This window comes from Neltuma alba, unplaced genomic scaffold (assembly GCF_004799145.2).
Source record: "Neltuma alba isolate B1F8T4 unplaced genomic scaffold, ASM479914v2 tig00012535_pilon, whole genome shotgun sequence".
In the NCBI taxonomy this organism is placed as follows: domain Eukaryota; kingdom Viridiplantae; phylum Streptophyta; class Magnoliopsida; order Fabales; family Fabaceae; genus Neltuma; species Neltuma alba.
The window spans coordinates 390,943-416,636 of NW_021637000.1; the positions used below are offsets into that span (position 1 = coordinate 390,943).

General features: G+C 36.5%; 4 protein-coding genes across 6 annotated transcripts; 2 read left to right on the forward strand and 2 right to left on the reverse strand.

Moving 5' to 3' along the window:
* On the forward strand, positions 1-2,749 carry LOC114728440 (uncharacterized protein OsI_027940). Its single transcript, XM_028915348.1, has 6 exons — positions 1-136; positions 1,087-1,273; positions 1,598-1,751; positions 1,862-1,905; positions 1,989-2,049; positions 2,402-2,749. The coding sequence occupies exons 1-6, from the start codon at positions 132-134 to the stop codon at positions 2,509-2,511; spliced, it is 561 nt and encodes a 186-aa protein (XP_028771181.1). The 5' UTR covers positions 1-131; the 3' UTR covers positions 2,512-2,749.
* Positions 2,750-3,444: 695 nt separating this feature from the next.
* LOC114728373 (uncharacterized AAA domain-containing protein C328.04) lies at positions 3,445-13,605 on the reverse strand. 3 transcript variants are annotated; one of them, XM_028915271.1, is made up of 28 exons: positions 13,239-13,605; positions 12,874-13,090; positions 12,628-12,764; positions 11,348-11,461; positions 10,925-11,071; positions 10,378-10,693; positions 10,014-10,296; positions 9,783-9,904; positions 9,611-9,702; positions 9,183-9,402; positions 8,995-9,061; positions 8,548-8,696; positions 8,364-8,437; positions 8,109-8,273; positions 7,934-8,005; positions 6,983-7,084; positions 6,803-6,892; positions 6,232-6,307; positions 6,044-6,140; positions 5,857-5,926; positions 5,392-5,571; positions 5,177-5,299; positions 5,002-5,085; positions 4,693-4,877; positions 4,470-4,608; positions 4,321-4,380; positions 4,093-4,212; positions 3,445-3,954 (listed from the first exon to the last, which is right to left on the reverse strand). In XM_028915271.1, exons 1-28 carry the CDS (start codon positions 13,317-13,319, stop codon positions 3,841-3,843), a joined length of 3,696 nt encoding a protein of 1,231 aa, XP_028771104.1. In that variant the 5' UTR covers positions 13,320-13,605; the 3' UTR covers positions 3,445-3,840. The 3 variants fall into 3 exon arrangements, with proteins under 3 accessions (XP_028771104.1, XP_028771102.1, XP_028771103.1); XM_028915269.1 differs by having other exon boundaries at positions 10,014-10,693; XM_028915270.1 differs by having other exon boundaries at positions 4,093-4,197; positions 10,014-10,693; positions 13,239-13,604.
* Positions 13,606-21,107: 7,502 nt separating this feature from the next.
* Positions 21,108-23,810, forward strand: LOC114728441 (alkylated DNA repair protein ALKBH8 homolog). Its single transcript, XM_028915350.1, has 4 exons — positions 21,108-21,441; positions 21,670-21,701; positions 22,563-22,745; positions 23,346-23,810. Exons 1-4 carry the CDS (start codon positions 21,231-21,233, stop codon positions 23,664-23,666), a joined length of 747 nt encoding a protein of 248 aa, XP_028771183.1. The 5' UTR covers positions 21,108-21,230; the 3' UTR covers positions 23,667-23,810.
* A 402-nt stretch (positions 23,811-24,212) lies between these two features.
* LOC114728442 (translocator protein homolog) lies at positions 24,213-25,129 on the reverse strand. The gene has a single exon (XM_028915351.1). The coding sequence runs from the start codon at positions 25,114-25,116 to the stop codon at positions 24,517-24,519; it is 600 nt and encodes a 199-aa protein (XP_028771184.1). The 5' UTR covers positions 25,117-25,129; the 3' UTR covers positions 24,213-24,516.
* Positions 25,130-25,694: the final 565 nt, after the last annotated feature.

Genomic DNA, 25,694 nt, shown 5'->3' on the forward strand with positions numbered 1-25,694 from the left:
TTGGAGCCTTGGAGGTGCTATTTAATTGTCGGCCAACATCCCTAATTTCTAAATCTTGAAAAGAGAGGGTGGAATCCGTGCAAACTTAACTAGGGTTTTAGCTTTGCAGAATCCTTCGCTCTATATCTAATATGAGGTAAGACCTGCATTCTTTGATCTATTTTTTGAATCATTCCTTCTCTATTTACTGTTTTCGTCACAATCTTTTGGAATCTTTTTCCCATTATCATAAATTTCATTGTGCATTTTCCTGTGATTCCAGACCTGTATGGTCTTGGTCTGGATGTAAACTTCTATTTCATCCATGCGAAAATTGGGAAAAAGTTAGACAAATGATTCTGATTTATCATAACCTTTGTACGGGTGGAAATACAGGTTTTGATTTTAGATATGTATTGATTTCTCTGAGCTAATCCAAATGATATTTTTAATAATGGCTTTTCTGTGTTCGAAATTTAGCTTCATTTCCATTCTCACACTTTCTAGGCGATCAAATTTACTGTTTTTCCTTATGTATTATCGTGTCGTGGCATGATTGTTCCAGACCCGGCCAGTGTGGATGGTCGAAACTCGGGATTAGACTATGTGCTATGAAGAAATTATTGTTCTGTATCGACCACATATGCATCATATAGAGTGGTTTTGTCGATAATATTATAACTTAGTGGGCACGTTGGAGTTAAATTTTAAGGTTTTGGCGCTGGTAAAGGTGGGCTCTAAACTGATCTGACTTAGGTATATCTGACAGCTGATACGAAGCAGACTGCATTAATTAATTAATGACGGTTGACCAATTTGATATGTGAGACACTCTTATTTTATGTTTTCCTTTGGGGTGCGTCTTACTTTCTTTCTGGGAGAATGGAATTTTCGAAGGTGGAAATTATCATAATTTGATGACTTGTGACGTGACTAACAAATGTGAAAGCCAAAATGTAGACAAGTGAAAAGCAAAAAAGGGAATTGAAAGTGAATTTTGAATTTTTAATGTCTTAACAGTTTTTATGTTGAGTGTTTCCCCTGCTTTTCTGTGTGCTCGCATTTGTTTTATCGTTCATTTGCTCATATCTGCTCTCTGTTATGCAGTCGTCATCCTGAGGTTAAGTGGGCTCAGAGGGTTGACAAGGTCTATATAACAGTGCAATTGCCAGATGCCAAGAATGCGAAAGTAGATCTAACTCCTGATGGCATTTTCACTTTCTCTGCTAGTGCTGGTGCCAAAGACCAGCTGTATGAGTCAAAATTGGAGCTTTTTGACAAGGTGAATGTAGAGGTGAGAAGAAGCATTGCCAACGTTTGGTTAGCATTAGCTGCATCACGGTCTTTGATTAATTATTGTTTTCTTCCCTGACGAGCTAAGTAAAGATGTGTGCCTTTTACTATTTCCCACCATCAATACACGTCCTTGCATTGGCTTTTCTTGTCCAATGCAATTACAATTTGCTTTTTATTGGCCTCTCCGCTTCAATTTTTTTTTAATAGAACATTAAACTATTTTGTGTGATATGATTTCTAAACGTGATTCACTTGCTCTTTAATGGTGTGCCCTAACTTATATTTAGTATATTTTCGTGACTAATTTATGATATTATTTCAGGAGAGCAAAATTAATGTAGGAGTCAGGAACATATTCTGTGTTGTGCAAAAGGCAGAAAATGGATGGTGGAAAAAGTTACTGCGTGGAGAAGGCAAAGTTCCACATTACATAAAAGTAGATTGGGACAAATGGGTGGATGAGGATGATGATAATGGTATGCACAACCGTAAATCATGTTATTTTACTTGAATTCCTGAAATATAGGTCATGAAAAGATACTTTATTTGGAAGCACCATCCTTATGACTCGTTACTTTGTGATCAGGAGGAGGACTTGGTGACTTGGACTTGGGAGGGATGGACTTCTCGGTATGCAATTTTCTTTTGTAATTTGCAAGTTCAACCCCTCTTTCACTGAGATTACTTGTGCTAATTTTAATTGTGTGCTGCAGAAATTTGGCGGGATGGGTGATGATGCTATGGGTGAAGATTTTGAAGACAGTGATGATGAAGGTAACTGTCCTTGATTTTCTGGCTGACATACATTGTATCTGCCGCTAGTCAGGATAGTTCAGTGGATCTTAAGAGTGTTTATGTGTGTTAAAATAATTCTTAGTTGAGCGATAGATCATTGTTTTTATTTAGAAAATAGGATTTGATGGAAAGCTTATTACATTTGAGATGATGGCATTCTATCTTATTTTTAAATAAAACATGATTTATGTTATATAAAATCTATAGGAAACTGTACTGGTTACAAGTCATGAATGGTAACTCAACGGCTACTCATTAGCGTAGGTTTTTTAAATAAAAAACGAGTGTTTTACCGGGCTAACTGAAATAATTCCTTTGCATGTGATAATAGAGCAAGAAGTGTCAAAGCCTAGTGGCGAACACGAGACTGACAAGGCCGGGGAGGAAGGCTCTAAGGGAGGAGATCCCGCGGAGAAACATGAAGCTGCTTCAAGCACATAAAGCTCTCGCTGCTGCGGATGCAGATAACTCTTTCAAGTTTGTGGAGTGGGGGTTTCAGCTGCTAATTATTATTGGTTGGTTGTTGTTTAAGAGACACGCATGTCTCTCATCGTGTTAACAAAAAATTGACTCGTGCTATTCAGCAGCTAAAGCTTCTAGTTGAATTAGGATGATGTCCATTTGGAGAATCTTAATTTGATGGATGAATGGCAGTATCAGGCTTTCTCGTTTGGCGGCACATTCCGTGCGTTTCAGAGCGTAATCAGAATACATTACGGGGTTTGTTGGATTACATTCCGACCTTCATTTTACAGAAGTCAAATTAACCCAGATTGCAAATTTTACGAGCGACCTGCTCTACACAAAAATCATGTCTTAGAATGAAGCACAAATTTATTTCTAACATATTAAACCATTCGTCAAATATAATGCATTGCTTAGCGGATGTTGGTTAATACATATGCTTTAAGTAATTTGACCAGTCTGCAAAATGATTCAGATTCTTGGTGTTCCAGTAATTTTGTGAATTTCATTTTTATTTCAAGCGAAGCAAGTCTGAACAGTCTTTATCAGCCCCCATGGTGTTATTAGCCTCTTTGACCTTGATTAATGTCATTGTCAGCCGGTATTTTGGCCAAGACAAGTAACGAGTGGCTAAAACGTACTCGATATTTTATCGAAATTTAAACGAACATTCACAATATTTTATCCAATAAATAACATTATATTCTACAATATTCGAATATGCATGTAAGTACGCATTATATGGTGAGTCACGACAAATGTGTGATGTCGCGCACTTGGTGCCACGACAGATATGTATAATAAAATGTTTAAATATTAATAAAACTGTTAAAAATTAAAAGGCAATAACTCAATGCCATTGCTAACAATAGTCTGTTTGGTTGCAAAATGTCCCGCAGGTAAGTCAGTGGAAGCACATTTTTGATAAATTAGCAAAAATAAGATTTGCAATTGCTTTTAAATATATGGGATATACATAGAGCCCAGAACAGGGCAACCTTACATTCCGGAGTCGTTCAAGGGAAGGGTTTGATAGGGCAAAGGAGGAGACCTAAAAGTAAGATATTATTTCATGGCAATGAAACTGCAATAATCTACTCAACGAAGGTTGAAAACTTTTGGGCACAGAATAAAATACAGAGGATTGGGGAGAGAACTGAGAGAAAGAAGGGTAAAAACTATAGATATGATACAATGGAGGCAGGACCAATTAAGGAACTTGAATTTATTGGTCGCTCACCTCGTTGCAGCATTTTGGGAGATAAAAGAGAAGAATAATCTAAGCAAGGTATGCTATACAGAGCTTTACATGAAATAGCTCAGAGATCTCATTTTTCTGGACCCACCTTCTCCATAAAGGTCATTCCATTGGAGTAGCTCATTCATATTTGTTGACTCCGATGACACACTGGCACACACCTGCATGCACAAGACGTCACTCTTGCAAGTCATAACAAGATCAATTGAAAGGAACAGAACAGACCTCATTTTCCATTGCCAAAAGGGAAAAAAAAAAGGTTGAAAATCAAGACAACTTGGACAACAAAATTAATATACCTGCTCGTGTGCATACTTGAAATCTTCCATCTTTAAGGGTCGAATGTCGGCACTGCTACATAATGCAGGTAAAGGTCTGTTCTCAGACAACGCCAAACCTCTCTCCTGAAAGATTAGTTGCTGTCCAAGTGAGGAACAACATATAACCAAGAAAATAAACAGCATGTGATCCCCAGCCAAGAAACTTTCTACCAAACGATATAGAGAAAACCAGCACTACGAACTAACCTTCTTTTCCTTCTCCAAGATTTCTCTGATTGGACAGTGAGCTGCTGTAACACACAGATTCTGCCGCCAAAAGCAAAACACAATGAGGATATATGAACAGAAAGACTTCAGATCCAAGAATTAAAGAAAACAAAGAACAGAAAGACAACCTTTAGGTCACTTCCTGAATATCCATCAGTCATATTTGCAATTGCTTCCAACTCAACATCAGGTGCCAAGTCTTCTTTTGCCAAGATGACTCGGAGAATTTTCTCTCTGTTCAGAGCATCTGGCAAATTAACCATCAATCTGTACATTGAATGAAAATCACAAGTTAGGAGTATCCAAACCGTAAAACATATATAACAAGAATCAAATAAAACATATGTTTACCTTCGGGGGAGCCTCCTAATAACAGCCTCATCAAGGTCAAAAGGTCTATTTGTCGCAGCAAGAACAAGTATGCGCTCTTTATCTTTTGTACGCAATCCATCCCAGTTCACCATAAACTCATTCTTCATCTTACGCATAGCCTCATGCTCACCAGGATTCTCACGTCTTCCTAGCATGCTATCAACCTGCCAGACGCCAAAACAAGCCAAACATGATCAGCAAGAACATAGAAGGAGCATGACAACTCCCATCACACAAGAGGCAAGCAGCATAAGATTTCACAAGATACATGTGATGCATAATACTGACCTCATCAACGAAAATAACACTTGGAGCAATTTTGCTTGCTAGAGAAAAGACTGCTTTGACATACTTCTCTCCTTCACCAAACCACTGCAATGAACTCATGGTGATCTCTGTCTCTAAGATAGTAAAAGAAAATAAAACAACAGCACAAAGAACAGTTCATTGGTAAGATTAATACCTTTGAAGTGATACTCGACATTGAGATGTTGATGAAATTTGCTCCAGCCTCAGTTGCTACAGCTTTTGCAAGCATTGTTTTCCCGGTACCAGGGGGCCCAAAGAGCAATATCCCCTTGCAAGGCTGCAATCATTCAAAATTGCAGTGAGAAGCTAAACACATGGCATGAACAACTTCAGACCAGTTCAGATGGCCTAAAAAGAGAGACTTCCCACCTTAGTCAACTGTCCCTTGCAGAACAATTCAGGCCTCTGAAGAGGAAGCATGACCAATTCCTTCAAGGTGTCCTTTACATTTTCTAAGGCTCCAATATCATCAAAAGTGACCCCAATATCAGTGGGTGGAATAACATCAGCAAGAAGTTTTTTCTCGAACTCATTCTCAGTAACCACGTCCTGCAACAAAAATTGATAAATAAAACAGATCCAAGTACAGTGCCCATAAACTTGAGCCGAAAAGAGAATGAAAATCTGGGCAGACAAATGACTCAGAATTTCACTACATGCTCATCAACAGCAAATTTGCCCTATAAAATTGAAAGGTATTAATTACATGATTCAATCTATGCAATGCAAACAAACTAGATGGAACCAAAAAAAATGTAAGAATTTCATGTAATTAATACCTTTGTAATTATTTTAAGAATTACGGGAGTGTATAGCAGAAAAAGATAAAATTACCTTGAGTGATTTCTTTAAGTTTTTGTTTTCACTCAGAATGCCCTGTAGAATGTTCAGCCCATACTTAATGCTGTAGCAATGAAAGACAAAACACTATTAAAAACATGTTCAAGGCCAAAACAACTATATTTTGTCGCTCAATTTTTTTATATACAGTAGGACAAAGATGACCAGAAATGAGTACAACCTCTCAGTAGATATCACAAGCTTAGTGTCCTTGATTGAATCTTCAGATTGATGCATAAAATGATGGCTTATAGCCCAGCCAATGACTTTTTCCACAGCTGGTGAAAGAATATGAGATGTCAACAAAAGCACCACAGAAAAACTCAATACTGTAAGTATAATTGAAGTACCACATTTAGAGATACTGACTTTCAGTTGTTAGGGCTTGATCTTTAATGCAAAGAGTCTCAAGGTCAGGGCAATCCAATCCAAACCTGTTGAGAACCTGAAATCATTGAAGGAACTAATAAGGTGCTTTACAAAACACACACACACACACACACACACACACACACACTCAATAAATTATAAACCCAAGTGAAGTCTACAAAATAACAGAAAACACCGGATCAAACAAAACTTGAAAAGGTCATTTTATTACTTCAACATAAGCTTCTCATATTTTACCCAGAAAAACCCAGCCCTAGTGTGAAGGCAATGCATGCCAAAAAACAAAAGCCAAAACAAGATAAAAACAAGTGGGCTTGCAAAGAAGAGAGTATCACAAAGCATCTCCATTTATAAATTTTCAGAAGGAAAGTAAGAATTATTCGTCCCATCCACAGAATAAACACGTCACGCCACATACTCTAGTTCAAACCAACTTATACTAAGTGGTTTCATCCAGAACCAAGCAAATAATACACAAAATGCAACAACAGAAGGAAACAAAGTAAGGTAGAGGCACAAGAAAATCAGTAGGAGAAACTGCTATACTTACTGTACGAATACTGACAACATTTGATTGAGCTTTCATAGTTTCAACATCACGTTCCAACTGCTGTTTCCAATCAGAAAGCAAAGCCTCATCCTGCACAATGGCACAAGTTGCAGGTGTTACTGCATACATGAATCGCAGATAGCCACAAAATGAATGTACAATAAACTTCAAACATGATACCTGAGGCAGTTGTATTGTGACTTTGTTGGGGAAAAGGCGACTAAGTTGCTTCATCGTTTTGGGGGTTTCTTTGCTTCTATCATGAAGTCTACTAAAATTATCCTGTGTAGATGAAATTTGCTGTTACTTAACTCCTCACAGGAGGAAAACTAAAGACCATAATATCAAGTTATTAATGTTCCAGAAAGAAATCAATCATTTTGCATTCAAAACAACAGGACAACATACGAACTTTTCTAGTGGGCAGGATAAGGTGCAAGAATCAAGCAAAGCACAAAAATATAAGCACTCGTATGTGACCTTTAAGGTTCCATTTCAGCTTTACAACAATCTCCAAATCAAATTAGATTAGTCCATCTAATGGATGTACCATAGTAAAATTATCCTAAAATTCTAGGAAATTAATAAAAACCTATGAGCATCACAACATCTGGAGTCATCCGATCACCTGGAGGGTTTATCCTACCAGTCAGATATCCCACCTCCATTGACATTCAAAGTAACTAGAAAAATGAAAAATAGGTTGCCTTTCTCCTTCTCTGCTTTTTTTTTTTTTTAAAGCCAAACTCTGACTATTACTATCACTGCCCGAACCCAAATTTGCAAATAATGCATCTGGGTAATGTAAGCAAATGCACCTCCGATAATCAAACGACTTTGCAACTTGAAAAACACATAATTATCACCAAACAAATCAATGCAACTTGAGATTAGAAGATAATGGTCAAGAGAAATATTCAATGTCACAAGACGCAAAGCATTTGTCATGTCAAAGCAAAAGGAAAATGATTAAAAAAAAGTAAAACATGGATCAAATCCTGCATACAAGTGGACAAATGACAAATTAGCATCATAGTTCAGCAGACAAAATATGCAGTTGCAGGCAATGAAAAGGAACACGTCTTGCATATAGAAGTATATCGTGTTTAGAAGCAAGGTAGATGATTGTACCGGAAATGCAAGGTCAAGTAGTGCAGTCTGATTGCTCCCGAACTTTGTAAACAGAAGGCCACCTGGGTGGGTCTGCAAGCATAAAGATGGCAGCATTAAAATTAGCAGCAGCGACCTCTCTTAAATTGTAAAGTCCCACCAATCAAAAGATGATAGAATATAATCATTAAACCACCTTCTCCTTGCGATTGTCTGGCTGGGTATGCGAGCCAATTACAACAACATTCTGTTGCAAACTTTCCAATTTACTCTTCAAAACTTCAGTGTTTCCAACCATTGCCTTCTCTATATCTTTCATGAACAACACTAGCGAACCACTTTTGCTTTGATTGGAGACCACCTGTGTACATAAACAACACAGGAGCATGATAAATATACTTCAGCAAGAATAGAGGCAGATATTTATAACAAATAAAAACATTGTAGCCACCTCAAAAATTTCATTTATGGCAAGCTTGTCATTGTCATCCACTCCGGAACCATCAACTCGTAGTAAATGATTAGCTGCAGTGTAAAGCATAACAGTTTCAAATTTTTAATATAAAATAGCAAACTGCAGAGGAGGTATATGCAGACGCACGAGTGCAAACAGAATAAATATAAAAGTGAATTACCAGAACAAAAGAAACCCCGATCATCTTCACAAAGGCCTCCAAGATCATTGCCATCTGGAATTGACTTATCAAACCTGACTCCAATTTTTGATGACCCATTTTCTTCAAAAGCAAGAAGAACTTTTCCACGGGAGCCATAACTCGGGCCCCTGCCCAATAAATTAGAAGTATAAAAACAACAAGATTTAAATTTCCACAAGAACAAATACGAAAAGGCAAAGATCCCGAGCATCTGACCCAAGCAATTGATAGTATGTGTATGCAATTTCTTTAAAGAAATATACGCATTTCACCCAGTTACAGAAACAAAAATTCCTTGCTAGTCTCTAAAGGTGTATGTATTAGAATTTAGAATCGCTTGCAAACCCATCCTACTGAAAAATGACTCGAAAGAAATGTCACACGTCTACAAAAATATTGATACTCAGCTCTTTCATAACACATTACCTAGAAGGATAATTCGTTAGCGATACACTGGTTGAAGGAACATTACCAACGAATTTAACTCTGTCACCTGCAAGTTGTGTCAAGTATAATCTCATTAATGTGTTCAAACTGCCACCTAACAAAATTATAAATGGTAATAGATAGTTAACATGAAGATTATGGCCAATTATACTGACATAAAAGCATACCTGTTTTTATGGTAGAGCCCTTGGATGACGCAGTAGACACCTCTTGCTTCAGCATGGCCTGAGAACTTAATGTCGATCCACCTACAATCTCAGCATCAACACTAGAAGTCGGCTTCTTATGCTGTAATGGGGCAGCCTGTGCACTTCGCTTTGTAAACATAGATGCTCTCTCAGGCCTAGAACTTTCTTTAGTGGAATCAGATTCTTTTGGTGTTGTCCCCTGCACAATTAGTTGCACAGTAAAAACAATCATTCAACTATTATCTTGATGCACACTGAGATGAAGCCATGTCTCAACAAAAGCAACAAAGCAATCTCAGGTAAAAATACGCTGAGTAGAGCATAAAATTCTTAATTTAGTAATCTATCTTTCCACAAAACCTCCAACAAATTAAAAAAAAACAAAATTAATGCCTGACGGAACATACACCAGGCAACGAAAGAGAATCCACAATCAGCAGCCTGGCACCAAAATGCTTTGCCAGGGCCTTCGATAAAGTTTCTTGATATATCTCCGAACCTACAGAAGATTAATATAGAATTAAATTGTGACTCCAGTGAAAAGGAAAAAAAGAATATGAACAAAAATGACATCACCACCTGCAGGACCAGATAACAATATTCTTGGGCACACTGAAGGGAGATCTGAAGCATACTTTGCAAAACCATTGCACTTCAAATGAATGTGTGTAGAAGCAATCAAAACATTCTTTGTTGTATCGCTGTAGCAAGAAAAGACGCCATGACACAAATGTCATATAGTTATATTTAAATGTCTGACAAGAATTAACTACTAGCACTAGCACTTCCACATGGAAAATATGTTTGCACCTTAGAAAGTATGGGAAACTTTCAAATGAGACATCAATATCATCAGGATTTAGAATTCCTTCTTGTAAACTCTCCTTAAATGCTTGCCTCCTCGTTGATGCCAAGATTGTGGGGGGGTCAAAATCCTTAAGGAGTTCTCTTAAATCCCTCCGCTCTTCCAATATTTTGGAAATGCTACTGCCCAAATCAAATTCAGTACTAGAACCAGCAAGCATGCGCAACAATGGCCTTAATTCATAGGCAGTCCCATTTACCTTCCCAACATCTGCATCCACAACAGCATCTACTCCCATGGTGTCAAGACTAGGATTTTCATTGGCCGCAGCAGCAGAGGATGCAAGAACAGTTTTCTCAGATAAAATACCTTCAGTTGAATCATCATTTTTGGTGGCATCCTTCATTTCATTGTCCACACTATCATCCCTATGGCCAGAAGTTACAGACAAAACCTCAGCATTCTGGGTGGCATTCTCGCCAGTTTTAGCAGGAGGTGGAAGGAGAGATAAATCTTTGTGAAGGTTAGATAAAGACGCTAATATTGATGCTCCTGCAACAGCTGAAGAGTCCCCAGATCCTTCAATTCGCATTCCCTTAATTTGGGCACTTCGGGCTTCCAATATACTTACAGAAGGGGGTACCCCTGCTGTGGTTAGATTATTACTGGTAAGCTGTTGAAAAATCTATGTTCCAAGCTAAGGAACCCCAAAATTTTCCATAATAGAAATTTGAGAACAATATAGGCACTAAAATGAAAAATGGAACTAGACAGAATGCATTACTAACGGCTTTCCTCCTACAGGCGCACAAAGAAGCTTGCACAGAAGAAAGAACAAAGAAGCAAATAAAAACCTAAAAATGGAAGCAGACAAGTTCTCCTACAGGTGGCACATGAAACCTTTGTAAAAGGATACATAAGCATGCTTGCCAGAAGAACTGAAGACCACCTCATCACCACCACTTAAGATCACACGGGAATTTTTATGGTGGTTCCTGCCATTAACTTGGACAACACCTTTACCTCCTATAACTTCCAGTAATGCAACAGATGAACCTCCACGCTACACAGAGTTAAAATAACAATCATGGTCAGAAGTAAAGTAAAGACATTAAGCAATGTTCATTAGATGGCGCAAAAGTAGGACCCAGTCATTGAAGCTGAACAAGTATTGATCATTCATAACTTATAAAAATTAACATCTGATCTTCCAGCAGCAAATATAAAAAATATATATAACTGCTTTTATCAGTTTTTTATGGTAAACTTGACAGAAGATAGACCCTAAGTTATTGAGCTGCCTAACTCACATTCCAGGAGATAAAGGAGGGAGCTCTACCTCTATGTGCCTCAATTTGCACAAAACATTACTAACAGCAGGATCTTTAAGACACAAATCACACAGACGTCCTTGACCAACAGTGAAGAGCCCGCGCATGGGCAGATGCGGATTCTGGAAAAGCATAAGAGGAAAAATATACAAAGGATTAAATCTCAAAGCTATGCAAGCACCAAGTGATGTGACCAGGAAAAAATCCATCATTGAAAAGTTAGCACAAAGTGAAATTTAAAGAAGGGGAATTGAAATGCCAGACCTTCTTACTTTCAATCTATTTTATGACCACATACAAGAAATGATCGAGGTATTGGAATAAAAGAAATAATCATCTATATACCAAAATTGTCAACCGAGCATCATTTATATTGTTCCAATCAACGGGACAAAAGCATAAATATTTAAACTTTTCAATTCTCTTGATAAGCAAGACCGTATTAAAAAAGATGTTTGCGCAAAGGAACATTAAATACAAAGGGCGTTGTGTGTGCGCGTTTTAATCACATTGAACAGAAAGAACTTTCAAGTTTCAATTTGACAGGACAGCCAACCAATGGATGAAAAGGTATAAATGAATTCCTCTATGCCGTTCAAGCATTCCATCCTTGTCCGTACTTGATTTCCCAATGACAATTTGACATCAACTACACAAAATTTAAGCCCTTGCATAAAATATTAAAAGAAATTAGCGGCTCAGACTGCAACAGAGTCTATCAAAATTCCAAGTCCCAAGAAACAAATTCTCGTCCTCAAATTAGATCCATGAATCTAAACAAGAACCATCGGGATACAATTCTTTACACTAAGAATAAGTAATATTAAATTCTTGCACGGAGTTGAGAATGTATCCTAACGGCTGAAATGCTAATTATCAGATATAATAGGAGTTTCAAATGAGTCAATTGATAGCAAAAAGAAAGATGCCAAAGCTGCGTCTTTAAGTCATTAATTTCTGTATACCACTTCACTCCTCCAGGGCAGATTGAAACCTACTAAGCAATTTTAAGCACTGCAATGTGACCATCAACTCATGCCCACGATGTTAATAGGCAAGCTTCACAACAACTAAAAGGGTATTACGCCGGCTGAAGCATGCAGCATTGGACATCTAAGAGTCGAGACCAAACTCAATTCATTAGGCTTGAAAATTTAAAATTAAGAGAATACATCTTGAGCATGATTTCCCCTTGCATCTGTGAGATGGAATTATCTTTCAGGGAGAAGAGAGAGAGAGAGACTAAAATCAAATGAGATAAAAATCTTGAACGGAGTGGAAAACACACCTGAGAGCACTGAGAAAGAAGCTTTCCCCAGGCAGCCTTGGCGCTCGATTTTGTGGATTTCGTTGGGCGTTTCTTAGACCGCCCATGAGCCGCCACACTAGCTGACTTTGATTTCTCCGCTTCCACCGCAGTTCCATCTGAGCTTGCCATATTATAGGACTAATCAGCAAAAACAGCATGCATGCACCCCAACAACAATCAATACTACAAATCACGAAAAACAGAAAAAAGAAGCCACTTTCGCACCTGAAGACCTCGGCGACACCAGAGCCTCGCCTTCGACAGCCGCTGCAGGGGATTTCTCAGGTAACCTCGCGTCACTCAGGTCTACAGCCTTCAAAGAATCGGCATCTGGCAGATCAGATGGCCGTAGCTCCGGCTCTCGAGATTCATTCCCAGATTCGTTGACCTGACCAAAAATTTCAGCCGATGGGAGACTGGTTGACGATGCGTCCTCGGACACCTAGGTTTTGAATAGCCATGAATCAAGCCCAGAAGAAATCGATGAAGGATAACTCGAATTGGGACAAAAACCACATACCCAGACAACCCATGAGGAAATCCACAACAACACATGCTAGAAACCCCAAAAGGAAAAAAGCCAAAAATACCTTAGATCGTTTGGCGTTGGAAGGAGGGGGGGAAGAGAGAGAGCGCTTGGCAGAAGAGGAGCTGCGCCTGGTCTCAACCATGATGTCGGCCCAGTTCTCGTCGTTTTCAGTCCCTCCTGGTATCTGATCCGACAAGACTAAGCCGGAGGCAGAGAATCAAAGAGCCGCGGAGAGAGACGGGAATGAATGATTGCGGAAGATCCGTTGTGAAGGTTCCTGCGTATGTTGTTTTTATATGGAAGGAATACAAAATAGAGAAGGGGAATATTTTTACAAAAGGAAGCAGAAAAGGAAAGAGGTAAAGAAGGGGTGTGAAGCGGTGATGACTGGTGAGTGAGAAAAATGAAAGGATTTTTCAGCTAACGCCTCCTGCGATGAGATTGGGAAATGCCGGTTACGTTTTTATGGTGTGAGCAGTACACCAAGCAAAGCAGAGCGAGCGACAAACACAGAGCGCCAGCCAGCCAACCATCCTCACTGAGCGATGGTTTCTATCAGGTTTGGTCAACTCATTTTAGGGTGTGTTTGGATGAAACCAACCATAGTTTAAAAAGTGATTCTGGAAATAGATTTGAGAAGAATAGATTCTGAAAGAATAAATATTATGAAAAAATGATTTTGAGAAGTGAAAATGTTTGGATAGTTGTTATCAGAAGCACTTTTTATATATACAAATTACTAAAAAAAAGACATAAGTTAATATGATAATTACAGAAAAAATAGATTTTATGATATATTTTAATTTGAAGGAATAAAATTGTTAATAATATATTTTTTATTAACATAATTAATAATACATAAGATAATATAATTAATAATAATTAATATGTATATATATTTATAAAATATAAGATTAAATATGTTTATAAAAAAATATGTTTATAAAAAAAATAATAAGATACATATCCTATAGGCTCTCACACTCTCCCTTTTTTCTCCAAAAGCAAAAAATTTTGCTTTTTCCAAAACCATGGTTTTGTTTGTACAAATTGGATGGGTGTTTGGGTGACTTATCACCCAAACCATAGTTTGAGGTGTCACCCAAACGGTGCCTTAGTAAACAAAAATATTACTTCCAGTTTTTAATATAAGATTTTATTTAATTTTTATTTTGATCCTAAATATAAGAATTTAATTCACTTTATCTCTCATATTTATATATTTTTTTAAGATAATCTTTCTAACAATAATAGTTCTAATCAACACAGTTGATTAGCAAGGATATTTTAAGAAAGACAACACATATTTATTACAAATTACTCCGGTCCTTAATATAAGACCCAATTATTGAGTTAGTTTTGGTCTTAAATATAAGACCCATTTCTCATATTTATTAATACTCCCTCAACCATAATCAAGTAGAAGACAGAAATGGGATATTAAGAAAGATGATTATAGTGTTTTAGAAAAAACGTGTCACATTTCTTATAATTAACGAATTTACCCAACTTCCTTGATCTAATCAAATTAGTTAAATAGGTCTTATATTAAGAACCGGAGGATTACTAACTTAACTTTTTTTGTAATCTCCTCAAATTAGTCAACTAGTTCTTATAATTAGGACCGGAAGTAGTAGTTATCTTTGCCACTAATGCTCTAAATATTTTTTATAATATATGTAATTAAATATTTTTGCCCACATAATTATTCTTGTGATTTAAACATGCATCTTTTCATAATAGTATAACTTTCTCATCGATTTTATATTTTACACTCATTAATTTTAATATGTATATATATACAATAATTATGTATGTGCTCGGGACGTGAAAGTCTCGACCCTCTGTTTAATGTCTGGTGAACAGGAAGTTTTACGTCTATAATTAATACTATCCCAATTTTTAATATAAAAATTTATTTAACATTTAATTTAATCCTGAATATAAGATTTAAATCCAATTTATCTCTAATGTTTATTCATTTTTTTCAAAATAATCCTTGTAATAATTACACATATTAAATATTTTATTAAATGGTAATTCTAGCTAATACATGTAATTAATAAGGATATTTTAAAAAAAAATAACATATATTTATTACAAACAACTAATTTAACAAATTTTTTAATTTATTTCAATTAACCAACTAGCTCTTAATAATTTATCTACATTTTATACTATACGTTCAAAATATAAATAATTCTAACCCATCACACTGACGCGGTGCAGAAGCGAATGCGTTCAGTGATGTACGCATGCGAATATATTTGCCAAGTTAATGTTATTGGAATTATAGAAACTCAATATGTGGGGCTGTTCATTGCACAGAACCTGATGAATGAGATTTTTTACGTCTCAGGTGGCATGCCTTCCGATGATTTTTTCATGGTATGCTAATGGCAATAATACATTGCGCTCCAGTGTGAATAGTCATTTATGGTCCCGAATTTGCTAAAAACAAAAAAACAAAAGTTTCATTGCTGGGCGTGGGGTGCGTGCGGGCCTGCCCATTGCCGAGACATGTTTTCCTTTTCGTCTTGAGATTGCTTTACACGTGAAAGTCGAGGCTGTGAACTGTGGTGAGGTTAAAAAAAAGGTTTAAGTGGACTCGAATTAAAAAATTATAAAAACGGGATTATGTTATAAATAAAGAAAAAAATAGAGAAGAATAATAGAAAAGATCAATAAGAGAAAGTACTTCTCATTCAATTTAAGAGTTACTAAATACATGATACATAACCTCTATTTATAGACACAGCTTTACATATTTGATAGAATCTACATATTACATAATAATAAGAGATAACTATGGGATATAGAGATAATGGGAGATATTGGAGATTATATGAGATATATGGACATCCACAAAAATAATATTATATTCATAACAGGTAAAAAAATTATTATTTTTTTACTCTTTTATTTTATATTTTATTTTTATCTAAATTTATAATCCTATTTTTCTAATTTTTTAAATCAAACTCATTAAAATTTTGTCCCTTCTTCTACATTTCCGTCATATCAAATGCAGGGTTAAGGAATAGAGTGTGGATGACTTTTCTATAAATCTTATAATTTATCATTGATGACCAGATAAAAGTGTATTTCTTATTTCATGATATTTTATATGCTTTAAATTCTTTCTTTTAATTTTATGAACTATATTATTAATCACCTGATATTAATATTATTATTTTCGAATGATGATGTCTCGTGTTGATGATTATTATTTTTAAAATGGTTAATATAATATTTGGTTTCTCAAGTTTATTCTTATTTTAGTTTTGATCCTTTAATTTTTAAATCATAGGTTTTGGTCTCTTAATAGGCAAAATAGTGTACATTTTTATTATATTATAGGAAAGAATGTCATAAATAAAAATAAACTTGATGGATCAAAACTTATGGTTTAAAATTAAGAAATCAAAAACCAAAATGAGGGCAAACTTGAAAGATCAAAAATTATATTAACCTTTTTCTAAAATTAAACTCTCCATGTTATTGTTTGATAATATTTCACGAGCACTAAGATTTTGATATTAATATTTTTATTGATGAGACTGAAAGTAGAGTTAGATTACTAAAAAAAAAAAATACTTGAATGAATTAAGAGATTAAAATAAAACCTCATAAATATAAAGGATCAAGGACCAGGATAATCAGGCAAGTCAACGATTCAGCTGGTTTTTTTTTTTTTTACTAAATAACACGTCAATGGTTCAGCTGTTTAATACTTCTCTTTTTTTAAAAATGCTGTTTGGTGCAAAATAGCATTGTTTTGTGCGACAGATTATTGTTCCTGCTTTATTCTTTCTTGTACTACAGGTATGTTGTTTGTTATATATCTGCTTTATGAATTTATGAATATTAATATACTAATTTCAATCATAATTATAAAACCTTATTTATAATCTATGAATAAAATCAGTATACGTTAAATGATAAATATGCGTGTATTAATCATTGAAGTTTGATCACAGCAGAGCTGGTTAATTTTGAACGAATTGAAATCACAAAAGTGGAGACACCCGTTAAACGTAAATTAGACAACAAGAGTAAAAGGGTGTTTGACAACACCAATAAGTATTTTTCTGCAAAACAAGACAATTTCGACAGCATATTTACTTCGTATATTATAAAAATATTATTAAAATCATAATTTGATTTTTATCCAGACACTCCTTAAATAGTCATGCTCAGTACGTTGGCTTTGAGATTTTGCGACGCGACGTTTGGTTATTGACTGAAATAAGTGATAAATTCATCGATTAAAATTTTTATATCCGCTGGAATTGCCTTTTTTCTTTTTCTTTTTTCCGTTGGCATTGCCTCGCCAGAATGTGTTAGCCTCGATCACCCCTAAGCCATAATATACGAGCCGCAGCCGACGTATGAAACGCTTAGCAATCACGTTGTGTATATTCCGACCCGATCAGTCCTTGTGCACGGGGCCGACATGGGCTGGTGCTTGCATTCCTTCTGTCATGTGAGAGTAGGAACAATGACAACACCAAGGATTGAATTCAGGTAGCCTCTTACAATCAGTCAAAGTTTAAATTTATATTAAGAAAGATGTTTATATTTAGTGTGCAATAATGTTGTGAATAAAAGACGTTTAAAAAAAACAATAATAATAACAACCCATCCCCCCAATTAACGGCTTTCTTTTCTGATTAGTTTAATTTGCTGTTGGGATGCTCAGGGAAGAATTCTAGATTTGGAAGTGCCTAGTTAAACATGTGAGGTCTATTTTGCTTGATATGGTATGACTTGGGATAAATTAGATCAAGCATTTTATTCTTGACTTAAGTTGAGCTCGAATCCCACCCAGAATTTGATTATCAAAACAATAACAACAACATAAAATTTAATTATGTTGACTTGGATTGAGTTGAGTCCAGATCCCTATTTAAAATTTAATTATCAAAACAACAACAAAAATGTTGCACAAAAAAAAAACAATGGCAATAAATCATTGAAAAAATGACGATAACAATGTCAATAAAATAATAATGCTTTTCTCTTTCAGGCTCGTGCTTATCCATTACCTGTCTTCCCACTGTTTGCGGGTTCTGCATGAGCATCCATCGCTGTCTCCCCCCTCAAGAACGCTACAAGTTTCCGGAAATCTACCGTTTACGTATTTCCATCTTGTGTTTTAATCACCCAGCCTCTGTTTTCCTTTTTTTTTTCACTGCTGAGTCATGAAATCTTTTAACTTATGCTAAAAGTTTTCTTCTGTTCGTTCACTTTTAATCATGGTTGAATATCTTAAAACCCGCGCTCCGGATTTTTTTCTCTTTTGATTACGAGAAAAGTTTTCTTTTTCTTGGGTCAATATTACGAGAAAAGTTTGTTTCCGTATAGCAGATTTTTTTTAAAAAAAAAAAAATCCAGAACAACAAGGACAATGAACCCCGTCATTAATTTTATTTTAATTTAATGGAAGCACTAATCATCACCCACGTGCCATGGATCCCTCAAAAAGCGAAGGAGGCGCGCGGGTCTCATTACAAGCAGCACCTAATCATTGCCCGCGTTTATTTGGACCTCACATTGCTACTACTTCCGATCCGGTTGTAATTATAAGTTACTCCATCCGTTCCTTATTATAACAGACATTTGATGCTTATGGCATGTTCCTATATATAAGAGACACTTACAAGTTGTCTCTACTTTTTTGTGTTGATTTACTATTTACTCATATTTATTATCTCCAACTCACACACTCTCTCTCCCTCCCGCTTCTCTTTTTTTTAATAATTTAATTATTCTCTCTCATGCTCTCTCTCCTTATTAATGAGGGCATTTTTGAAAAAAAGTTATACTTTTTACATATTAATTGTTCTTAACTAATTTTAACTGTTTTTTTGATCAACGTACTTCGGTTATTTGTCTCTTATAATAAGAAATGAATGGAGTATTATTTATAAATTATAAATAAAATATTATAATTATAATAAATAAGATCTTACTATAATTAGAACCGGATGTAGTATTTCTCAATATTATTAACCACTCAATACTCTATTAACCACTTCATCCATTTATGCTATATTTCTCAATTAGTAGTTAATACACTTATCTTATTTATAAGACATTTTTAACATATTTTTTACAAACAAAATTTTTTAAACTGGATTAACTCTTCATTAAAATATAACAAGTTTTTAATTTTATTCTTAATAACTAGATTAAAAAGTTAACTAAATTACTTAATTATAACAAATATAACACTATTTTTAGAATATTCCTATTTATTACATATTGGCTTATAAATTAGACAGATAAGTATTTAAAATACAAATTTCTGCTAAAAAAAGTATAAAATATGATAAATAAAATAAATTGAGATGCTACATTTTAAGGAAAAAAATAACTTCCTGAGCAACTCCTAAGTTTATGATAAAAGGGGTATAAATTAAGAAATATTAACTGACATAGAATATTGTTACACACCGGTGATTAAAATGCATCACTCTGAAAAATGAAATGAAATAAAAAAGTGAAAAGAAAAAGTAACGAGAGAGATATAGCTGTGAAATGGGTGTGCAACAGGCAACCAAAAAGGAAAAAAATAATCAGGCGTTAGATTTAAAAACAGTGATTGCTCTCTGTTACCTAATATTTCATCCAATCTACCATAAAATAAAAACCTGGACCAAACCGGTGAACTAGTTAGTAGTTTAGGCATTGAATCGGTAAAGAGTTAAATTGATATCAAACTGGTCAAACTGGTATGAACCAGTTTGAATGATTATATTGTTATTAGTTTTATTTTTTCTATTTAGTTCTTAATATCTCAGTCACTATAGATTTGAATAAATTTTAGCGATAATTTTGGTATTAATGATTATTAATTTTAGCTATTGATGAATTATGAAGATCAAAATTATTAATATTATTGTACTTTGTTACTGTCATTTTTCTTGTATTTTGTTATCAGTGATTATTAATGATGTTGTATTTTGTTATTTTCAATTAAATTGTTTTATTTTAATATGATCGGTTCGATCTCGAGTTGATCACGGTCCAATACCCCTAAACTTCTTTCCTAACAGGCTTAGTGTCCAGTCCCTCTTTTGTTCATTGCCATTTATAGTACAAGTCATTTTAATTAATTTATTAAAATAAAACAAATGATAGTTAACTCATTAAATCTATATTAAATTGAAAATTTTTGTATAACTTTACCTATATCAAACGAGGTCACGAAATAAAGAGAAAGTATAAAGAATTGCATTCAAGTATTAATTGCGTAGATAAAATTAATAAACAAGCATTAATTACGCTCTGAACAACTTATATCTTATACCAAATCATTTTTATAGAGGGGACTTATACCCCGGACTATAAGGAGTATGAGCACTGAGCAATAAAATGGGAGAAACTTTTATTACTCTGTACAGGATAATTTATAAGTATTTTTATAAATACTTTCTGAATCTGGAAGTATCTTATAGTTCTAGCGAGTCCTGTAACTCAACTCACCTAAATATTCTGTTATCGAACAAAAACAATATTTCAAACTTCAATTACAGTGTTTACTACTAAAAACCCTCCTAATCATGCATTTTACTATTTATTGTCCTTTATTGGTGGCAAAACTGTGAAAATAAATTTTTTAAGACATCAAATTATTTCTTAATGAACAGAATTTAAAGGCGACAAGTTGAAAAAATAAATCTTAAAACGTCGCACGTAAGAACTAAATATTTGACTTTTTCTTGCATTTAAATTATTTCGGAGCATTTTAAGAATTAAGATAAATATTTACAGTATACAAGAATAGTACCATACTTCCCCGAATCATCGCTGTAAGTAAAAAGGTTTTAGCCAAACAAGGGTTCTCCCTGGACCCATTTTTTAATGAATCAAAGAAGGGTCGCCCTCCTTCATTTACTCTTCCTCCCAACCCCCTACCCAAACACGACTCACTGTTTATTTATAGATTCCTCCTAGTTAGAAGTTCGTCTGTTAAACCCGCGATCTTTGATTCTTTTCCCTTGTTCCCCTCGCCGGAGAAGAAACGGCTGAGATTCGAGGCCAGCTGATGGCTGATCACAAGGTTATTTTCGAGCAAGTCTTCGGCCTATCATCCGATAGCGAAGCCGAAAATTCAACGCACGAAGATGATCAATCGCTGCATGTGCTGATACAGAACCCGATCTTCCAATCTGTACTTCAAATTAATGGCCTTTGGTTCTGCAGAGACTTTCTCTCTTCTGATCAACAACATATCTTGCTGTCAGCTATCCAAAACGGTTCGTTTCCGTACTTCGTGCGCCCAATGTTTCCTCCAATCTTCTAGCTGTACATATCTTCAGGATTCCAAATATCGCGAACTCTCGGATATACTATAATTTATGCACCGATGGTGACTTTTTCCGCTTTGAATAATTCCGGGTTCTGGTGTACATGCGCATTCTTTTTGTTATTCACTGATTGATGCTGGAATCTCACGCTACGTGCTTTCAAATTTGTGGTCGCAGAAGGGTGGTTCAAGGAAGCCTCAAGGAATCAGGTTAGTCAATCATTCTGCTTTTTAATCACTAGACACTGGAACATGGCATTACGGGTGTTTTATGGGATGTGATTCTTCACACATCATGTGAGTTCCTTTAGTAGGTGACGCGCGGTAGTGCTGAGGATCCGATTAAATGAAATCTGGACACATTCCATTAATGCAGGGCTTTGACTTTATTAGAAGTAGAATTGATGGAGATATATCATGATTGGAGGGTTAAGGTGCTAAGGATATGGCGGGTTCTCGGTTTGAGCGACTCTGAAATTAAGGAATTTGAGCCCCTTTGTTCGTGCAAATGTTCTTCATTAGGTTTTTTTTTTTTTTCCATCTGTTGTGTAATAGGCACTAGCAAGGTTAGAGGGAAGGTAACACTGCGAGTCTGCGACAACAGAGATATCACCATGTCAACATCCCCCACAAAGTTTAGACGCTTTAATTCCCCGTAGCTTATAACCATGGCTTCTCTGCGGCATGTTCTCAGATTTAATACACAGAAGGCATCACTAAAAATTTTCAGGTTCATAATTTTTATGGAATAATGCCTTGGCTGCCGAATTGGTGGTGGGATTTTCACTTTCTTGAGTCAAGTTCTCCTAATAATTTATGGTAAATGTCTCCCGAGTTATGTCTCTGAGAGAACCTAATGATCCAAATTATAGATTTGCTAGCATTGTAACAAGAAAATGGATGTTTTACCGATAAATTATAAAGAAATAACAGAAGAAAGTATAGTTGCTTATCGTGGTGAATAATCTATTTGTTGCCAACCACTTTTTGCTGTGCGCTAGACTGTCTATATTCTCTAGTTTGATAACTTCCATGGTTTACAATATTCATTTGACCATTCTTCAAGATCAGGCCATGAGGTTCGGTGATCTTCCAGCTTGGTCCACCAAACTATCAGACTCTATTCGCGAATTGGTGCTTTTTGGTGATGATGGTTTTCAAGGAGACGGGCAAACAAGTGCACTGCCATGGGACTTACTCTGGCGAGAGCCGCTTTTTAACCAACTGATTGTAAATGTGTACGAGCCGGGTGAGGTGTGACATGATTAATCCTATGTAGATAGTGTCTTACTGTTATTTGTATTGAACCCCCCTCCTCCTCTCTTTTTCACAATAGATGAGTTGTTACGTTTATCAGGGTAGCGGGGAAGTGATTTAACTCAGCACGCCCGTTCAAGTGGCTGTTCTCTACCCGATAACTTATCCCTTAGCTGCAGTGAAGCTTGGTTATTCTGGAAACTCTTAACACTCTTTCCATATGCTTATTTTCAGACTTGATTCTACAATTTTCTTGTAAAAATTCTTCGTTTTGCGCAATCTATCAGTGTGGCTGTGATCTTACGTTTGGTTAATGAACTGATTTATCCTTGCTAGATTGTGATATTAGTCTTGTTTTTCTTCTTTATTTATTGACTTAGACTCACAAGTTCCAAATGGGTTGTATTTCTAGCACCATAGCCTTCTCCACTATAAATGTACGTGACACTAGCCTCCCGTAGCATCAAGGCTTTTTAACGCCTTTTTTATTGGGTCCAGTCTCCTTCACCTTTGTGTATCTGGGGCATGTATGGAAAGGGAGCGTACTCTATTTTCCATTAACTTGCGGTAAGGATGCTGTAATGCATATATTTGCAGGGTATATGTGCACATGTCGACCTTTTGCGCTTTGAAGATGGAATTGCAATCGTCTCGTTAGAGTCTTCTTGCGTCATGCATTTTACAAGGGTTGAATCAACAGTTGATGGCATTGAAAATGAAGGAAAATCAAATTCATCCTCTGCCAGGGTTCCCATTTTACTTCCACCGGGCTCATTGGTTTTAATGTCAGGGGAGGCTCGTTATAACTGGAGGCACGAGATCAATCGCAATCCCGGCTTTCAAATATGGGAAGGACGTGAATTAGATCAAATGAGGCGGACCTCTATTACACTCAGGAAGCTTTGCCCGTCAGAGTAGGTTCCTATGTATATATTTTGGTGAAACTTTTTGTGTATTTTGACCGACTTATTAAAACACAGATGTCCAGACTCCAGTGTGTTTCGATGAAACATACGAGTAATTTTTATTCAATGGCTGAGCCTGCTTTCAGTTCGTTTTCAAGTTATTTGCAGAAAGATGTGGAAGAACAATCCGAATTAGCTGGTTCTGCTGCTCGATCAAAATTATACTTTTTTAATTAAAAAAAATTAACTAGCTTTATATAGACATCAAACCCCTCTGCCCCATCAGGCGATAAATGCTCGTGATTTACAAGTGAGTCAAGTTTGATTTGAACAGTGTAATTTTAATTCGCTCATTGCCACCCTTCGCCCATGGTTCATGCAGCGCCTATTCCTTTGTGGACGTCTCGGCCAAAAATCAGTTTTGATCAACAAGAATGGGGTGGACTGCATAAACCAGCGATTAATGTTTCGCTTTTTTTTGGGAGGCAATAATCAATTTTTCTAAAAAGATACAAACTCTCCGCATTAATCATCACCCGAAGCGTCCCATATTTCTCAATTTCAGCAGCAGGACCAAGCAATGTCGTATAAATACCATTAATAGTCACTGTGGCCTACGGTCACAGATAACAATACGAAGTCTCAACAAGGAGGGACACAAACCAATGGAAAAGGCAATCCATAAGGACAAACCGCCTCTCACTGTCTCACATGAAGGGGGCGTAACATACAAAACACTGGCAAATATTCACATCGCGTGGCGTATACACTGTAAGCTGACCCTTTGACACCGCATTAATTTCTACACCTGCTTCACACTGCTTCGCTCGGTTTTCACAAGAAGGTTGGAACTTGGAATGACTTCAAACAAAAACGAGCCTAAGATTTACAAGAGAGAGGAAAGCGGTCCATGCCAAACAGGGCTTTATCAAATCACCTGAGATGGGATTCACCTGCCCAAACAGACGATAACACCCGACCATGGCTCCGAACATTCCGAAACACAGAATCAATCCGGTCCGCGTCGCCCCCACCCCGAACACCAGCGGATCCCAGAGCAGAGTCAAGAAAAGCTGGGTCAAGTAAAACAAGAGAGCGTTGGGGTACCTATGAAAGCCCCCGTTGGCCCACACCATCCAAGCGGCGAGGCCCATCAAGAAGCACGACGCCGGACACGTCAGATGTAGGGCCCACATGGGCGGGAACCAGAAGGGCTTTCCGTAAGCTATAGGGGCGACGCTGGCGTGACTTGTGCTGGAGCCCACGTAGGCGCTGAGCAGGGAAAGGGAGAGAGGAACGGCCACTGCTATGGTGAGCGATCTGAGGCCTCGTTTGGCCATGGCCATTTTCTTGTCTTTGATTTTACCACCCATATTTCTCTGGCCGTCCGTGGTGGTGGCGGTGGCTGTGGCGGTGTTGTTTGGGTCGTCTTTGAATCGCCGTTTGAGTTCCTGGGAAGCCATATTTTTGGAAAGAGAGAGAGCAGCGAATGTCATGGGAGGTGTTTTAATTCAGGCTGGGGAGCTTTATAAGGGAGAGCGAGTCTTTCTGGGGAGTCTGTTTGGGGTTGACAGGTGGATGGAGGAGATTCAATGTTGTTGACCGCCAAGGACTACGCGGCTGTAACTCAGTAGTTACAACTTACAAGAGACGCTGTCCGCATGGGATCGAGGTCGTTATTTTAGTTTGCGACTAATCTTTGCCGACGCAGCAGAATTATGTTTGAGATGCAGGAGGTGGCACCTCCGTCAAATGACACGTCACGGGGTGATGTTTAAAATGTCTCCTTTGTCATGAGAGTGTGGATAAGGGCAAATGGGCCCTATCCATTGCCATACCCTGACACCTGTTGAATTGCCCTGCCGACTGCGTGTCTCTATCGTTGTGTTTTCTCGTTTGGTCGATTCTCTATCGGCCTGTTTTGAGTCCGAGTGTTCCAACCTCAAATGATAACATATACACGTCCGCTAATGCGAAAATAAAAAGGTCACTAATACAGTGTTATCAAGAAAGTATCTCCGGTTTTTAATATATAAACTTA

Bases quoted from the DNA above. Each gene is read 5' to 3' on its own strand.
- LOC114728441 (XM_028915350.1), top strand. From the start codon at position 21,231: ATGGCTGATCACAAGGTTATTTTCGAGCAAGTCTTCGGCCTATCATCC. The intron at 21,442-21,669 runs GTTCGTTTCCGT...TTGTGGTCGCAG, and splicing joins GCTGTCAGCTATCCAAAACG to AAGGGTGGTTCAAGGAAGCC. The intron at 22,746-23,345 runs GTGTGACATGAT...ATATATTTGCAG, and splicing joins ATGTGTACGAGCCGGGTGAG to GGTATATGTGCACATGTCGA.
- LOC114728440 (XM_028915348.1), top strand. The intron at 1,274-1,597 runs GTGAGAAGAAGC...ATATTATTTCAG, and splicing joins TTGACAAGGTGAATGTAGAG to GAGAGCAAAATTAATGTAGG. The intron at 2,050-2,401 runs GTAACTGTCCTT...ATGTGATAATAG, and splicing joins TGAAGACAGTGATGATGAAG to AGCAAGAAGTGTCAAAGCCT.
- LOC114728442 (XM_028915351.1), bottom strand. From the start codon at position 25,116: ATGGCTTCCCAGGAACTCAAACGGCGATTCAAAGACGACCCAAACAAC.
- LOC114728373 (XM_028915269.1), bottom strand. From the start codon at position 13,319: ATGGTTGAGACCAGGCGCAGCTCCTCTTCTGCCAAGCGCTCTCTCTCT. The intron at 10,694-10,924 runs GTATCCTTTTAC...CTTGGAACATAG, and splicing joins CTTCTGGCAAGCATGCTTAT to ATTTTTCAACAGCTTACCAG. The intron at 8,274-8,363 runs GTGGCTACAATG...TTATGTACACAG, and splicing joins CCATAAATGAAATTTTTGAG to GTGGTCTCCAATCAAAGCAA.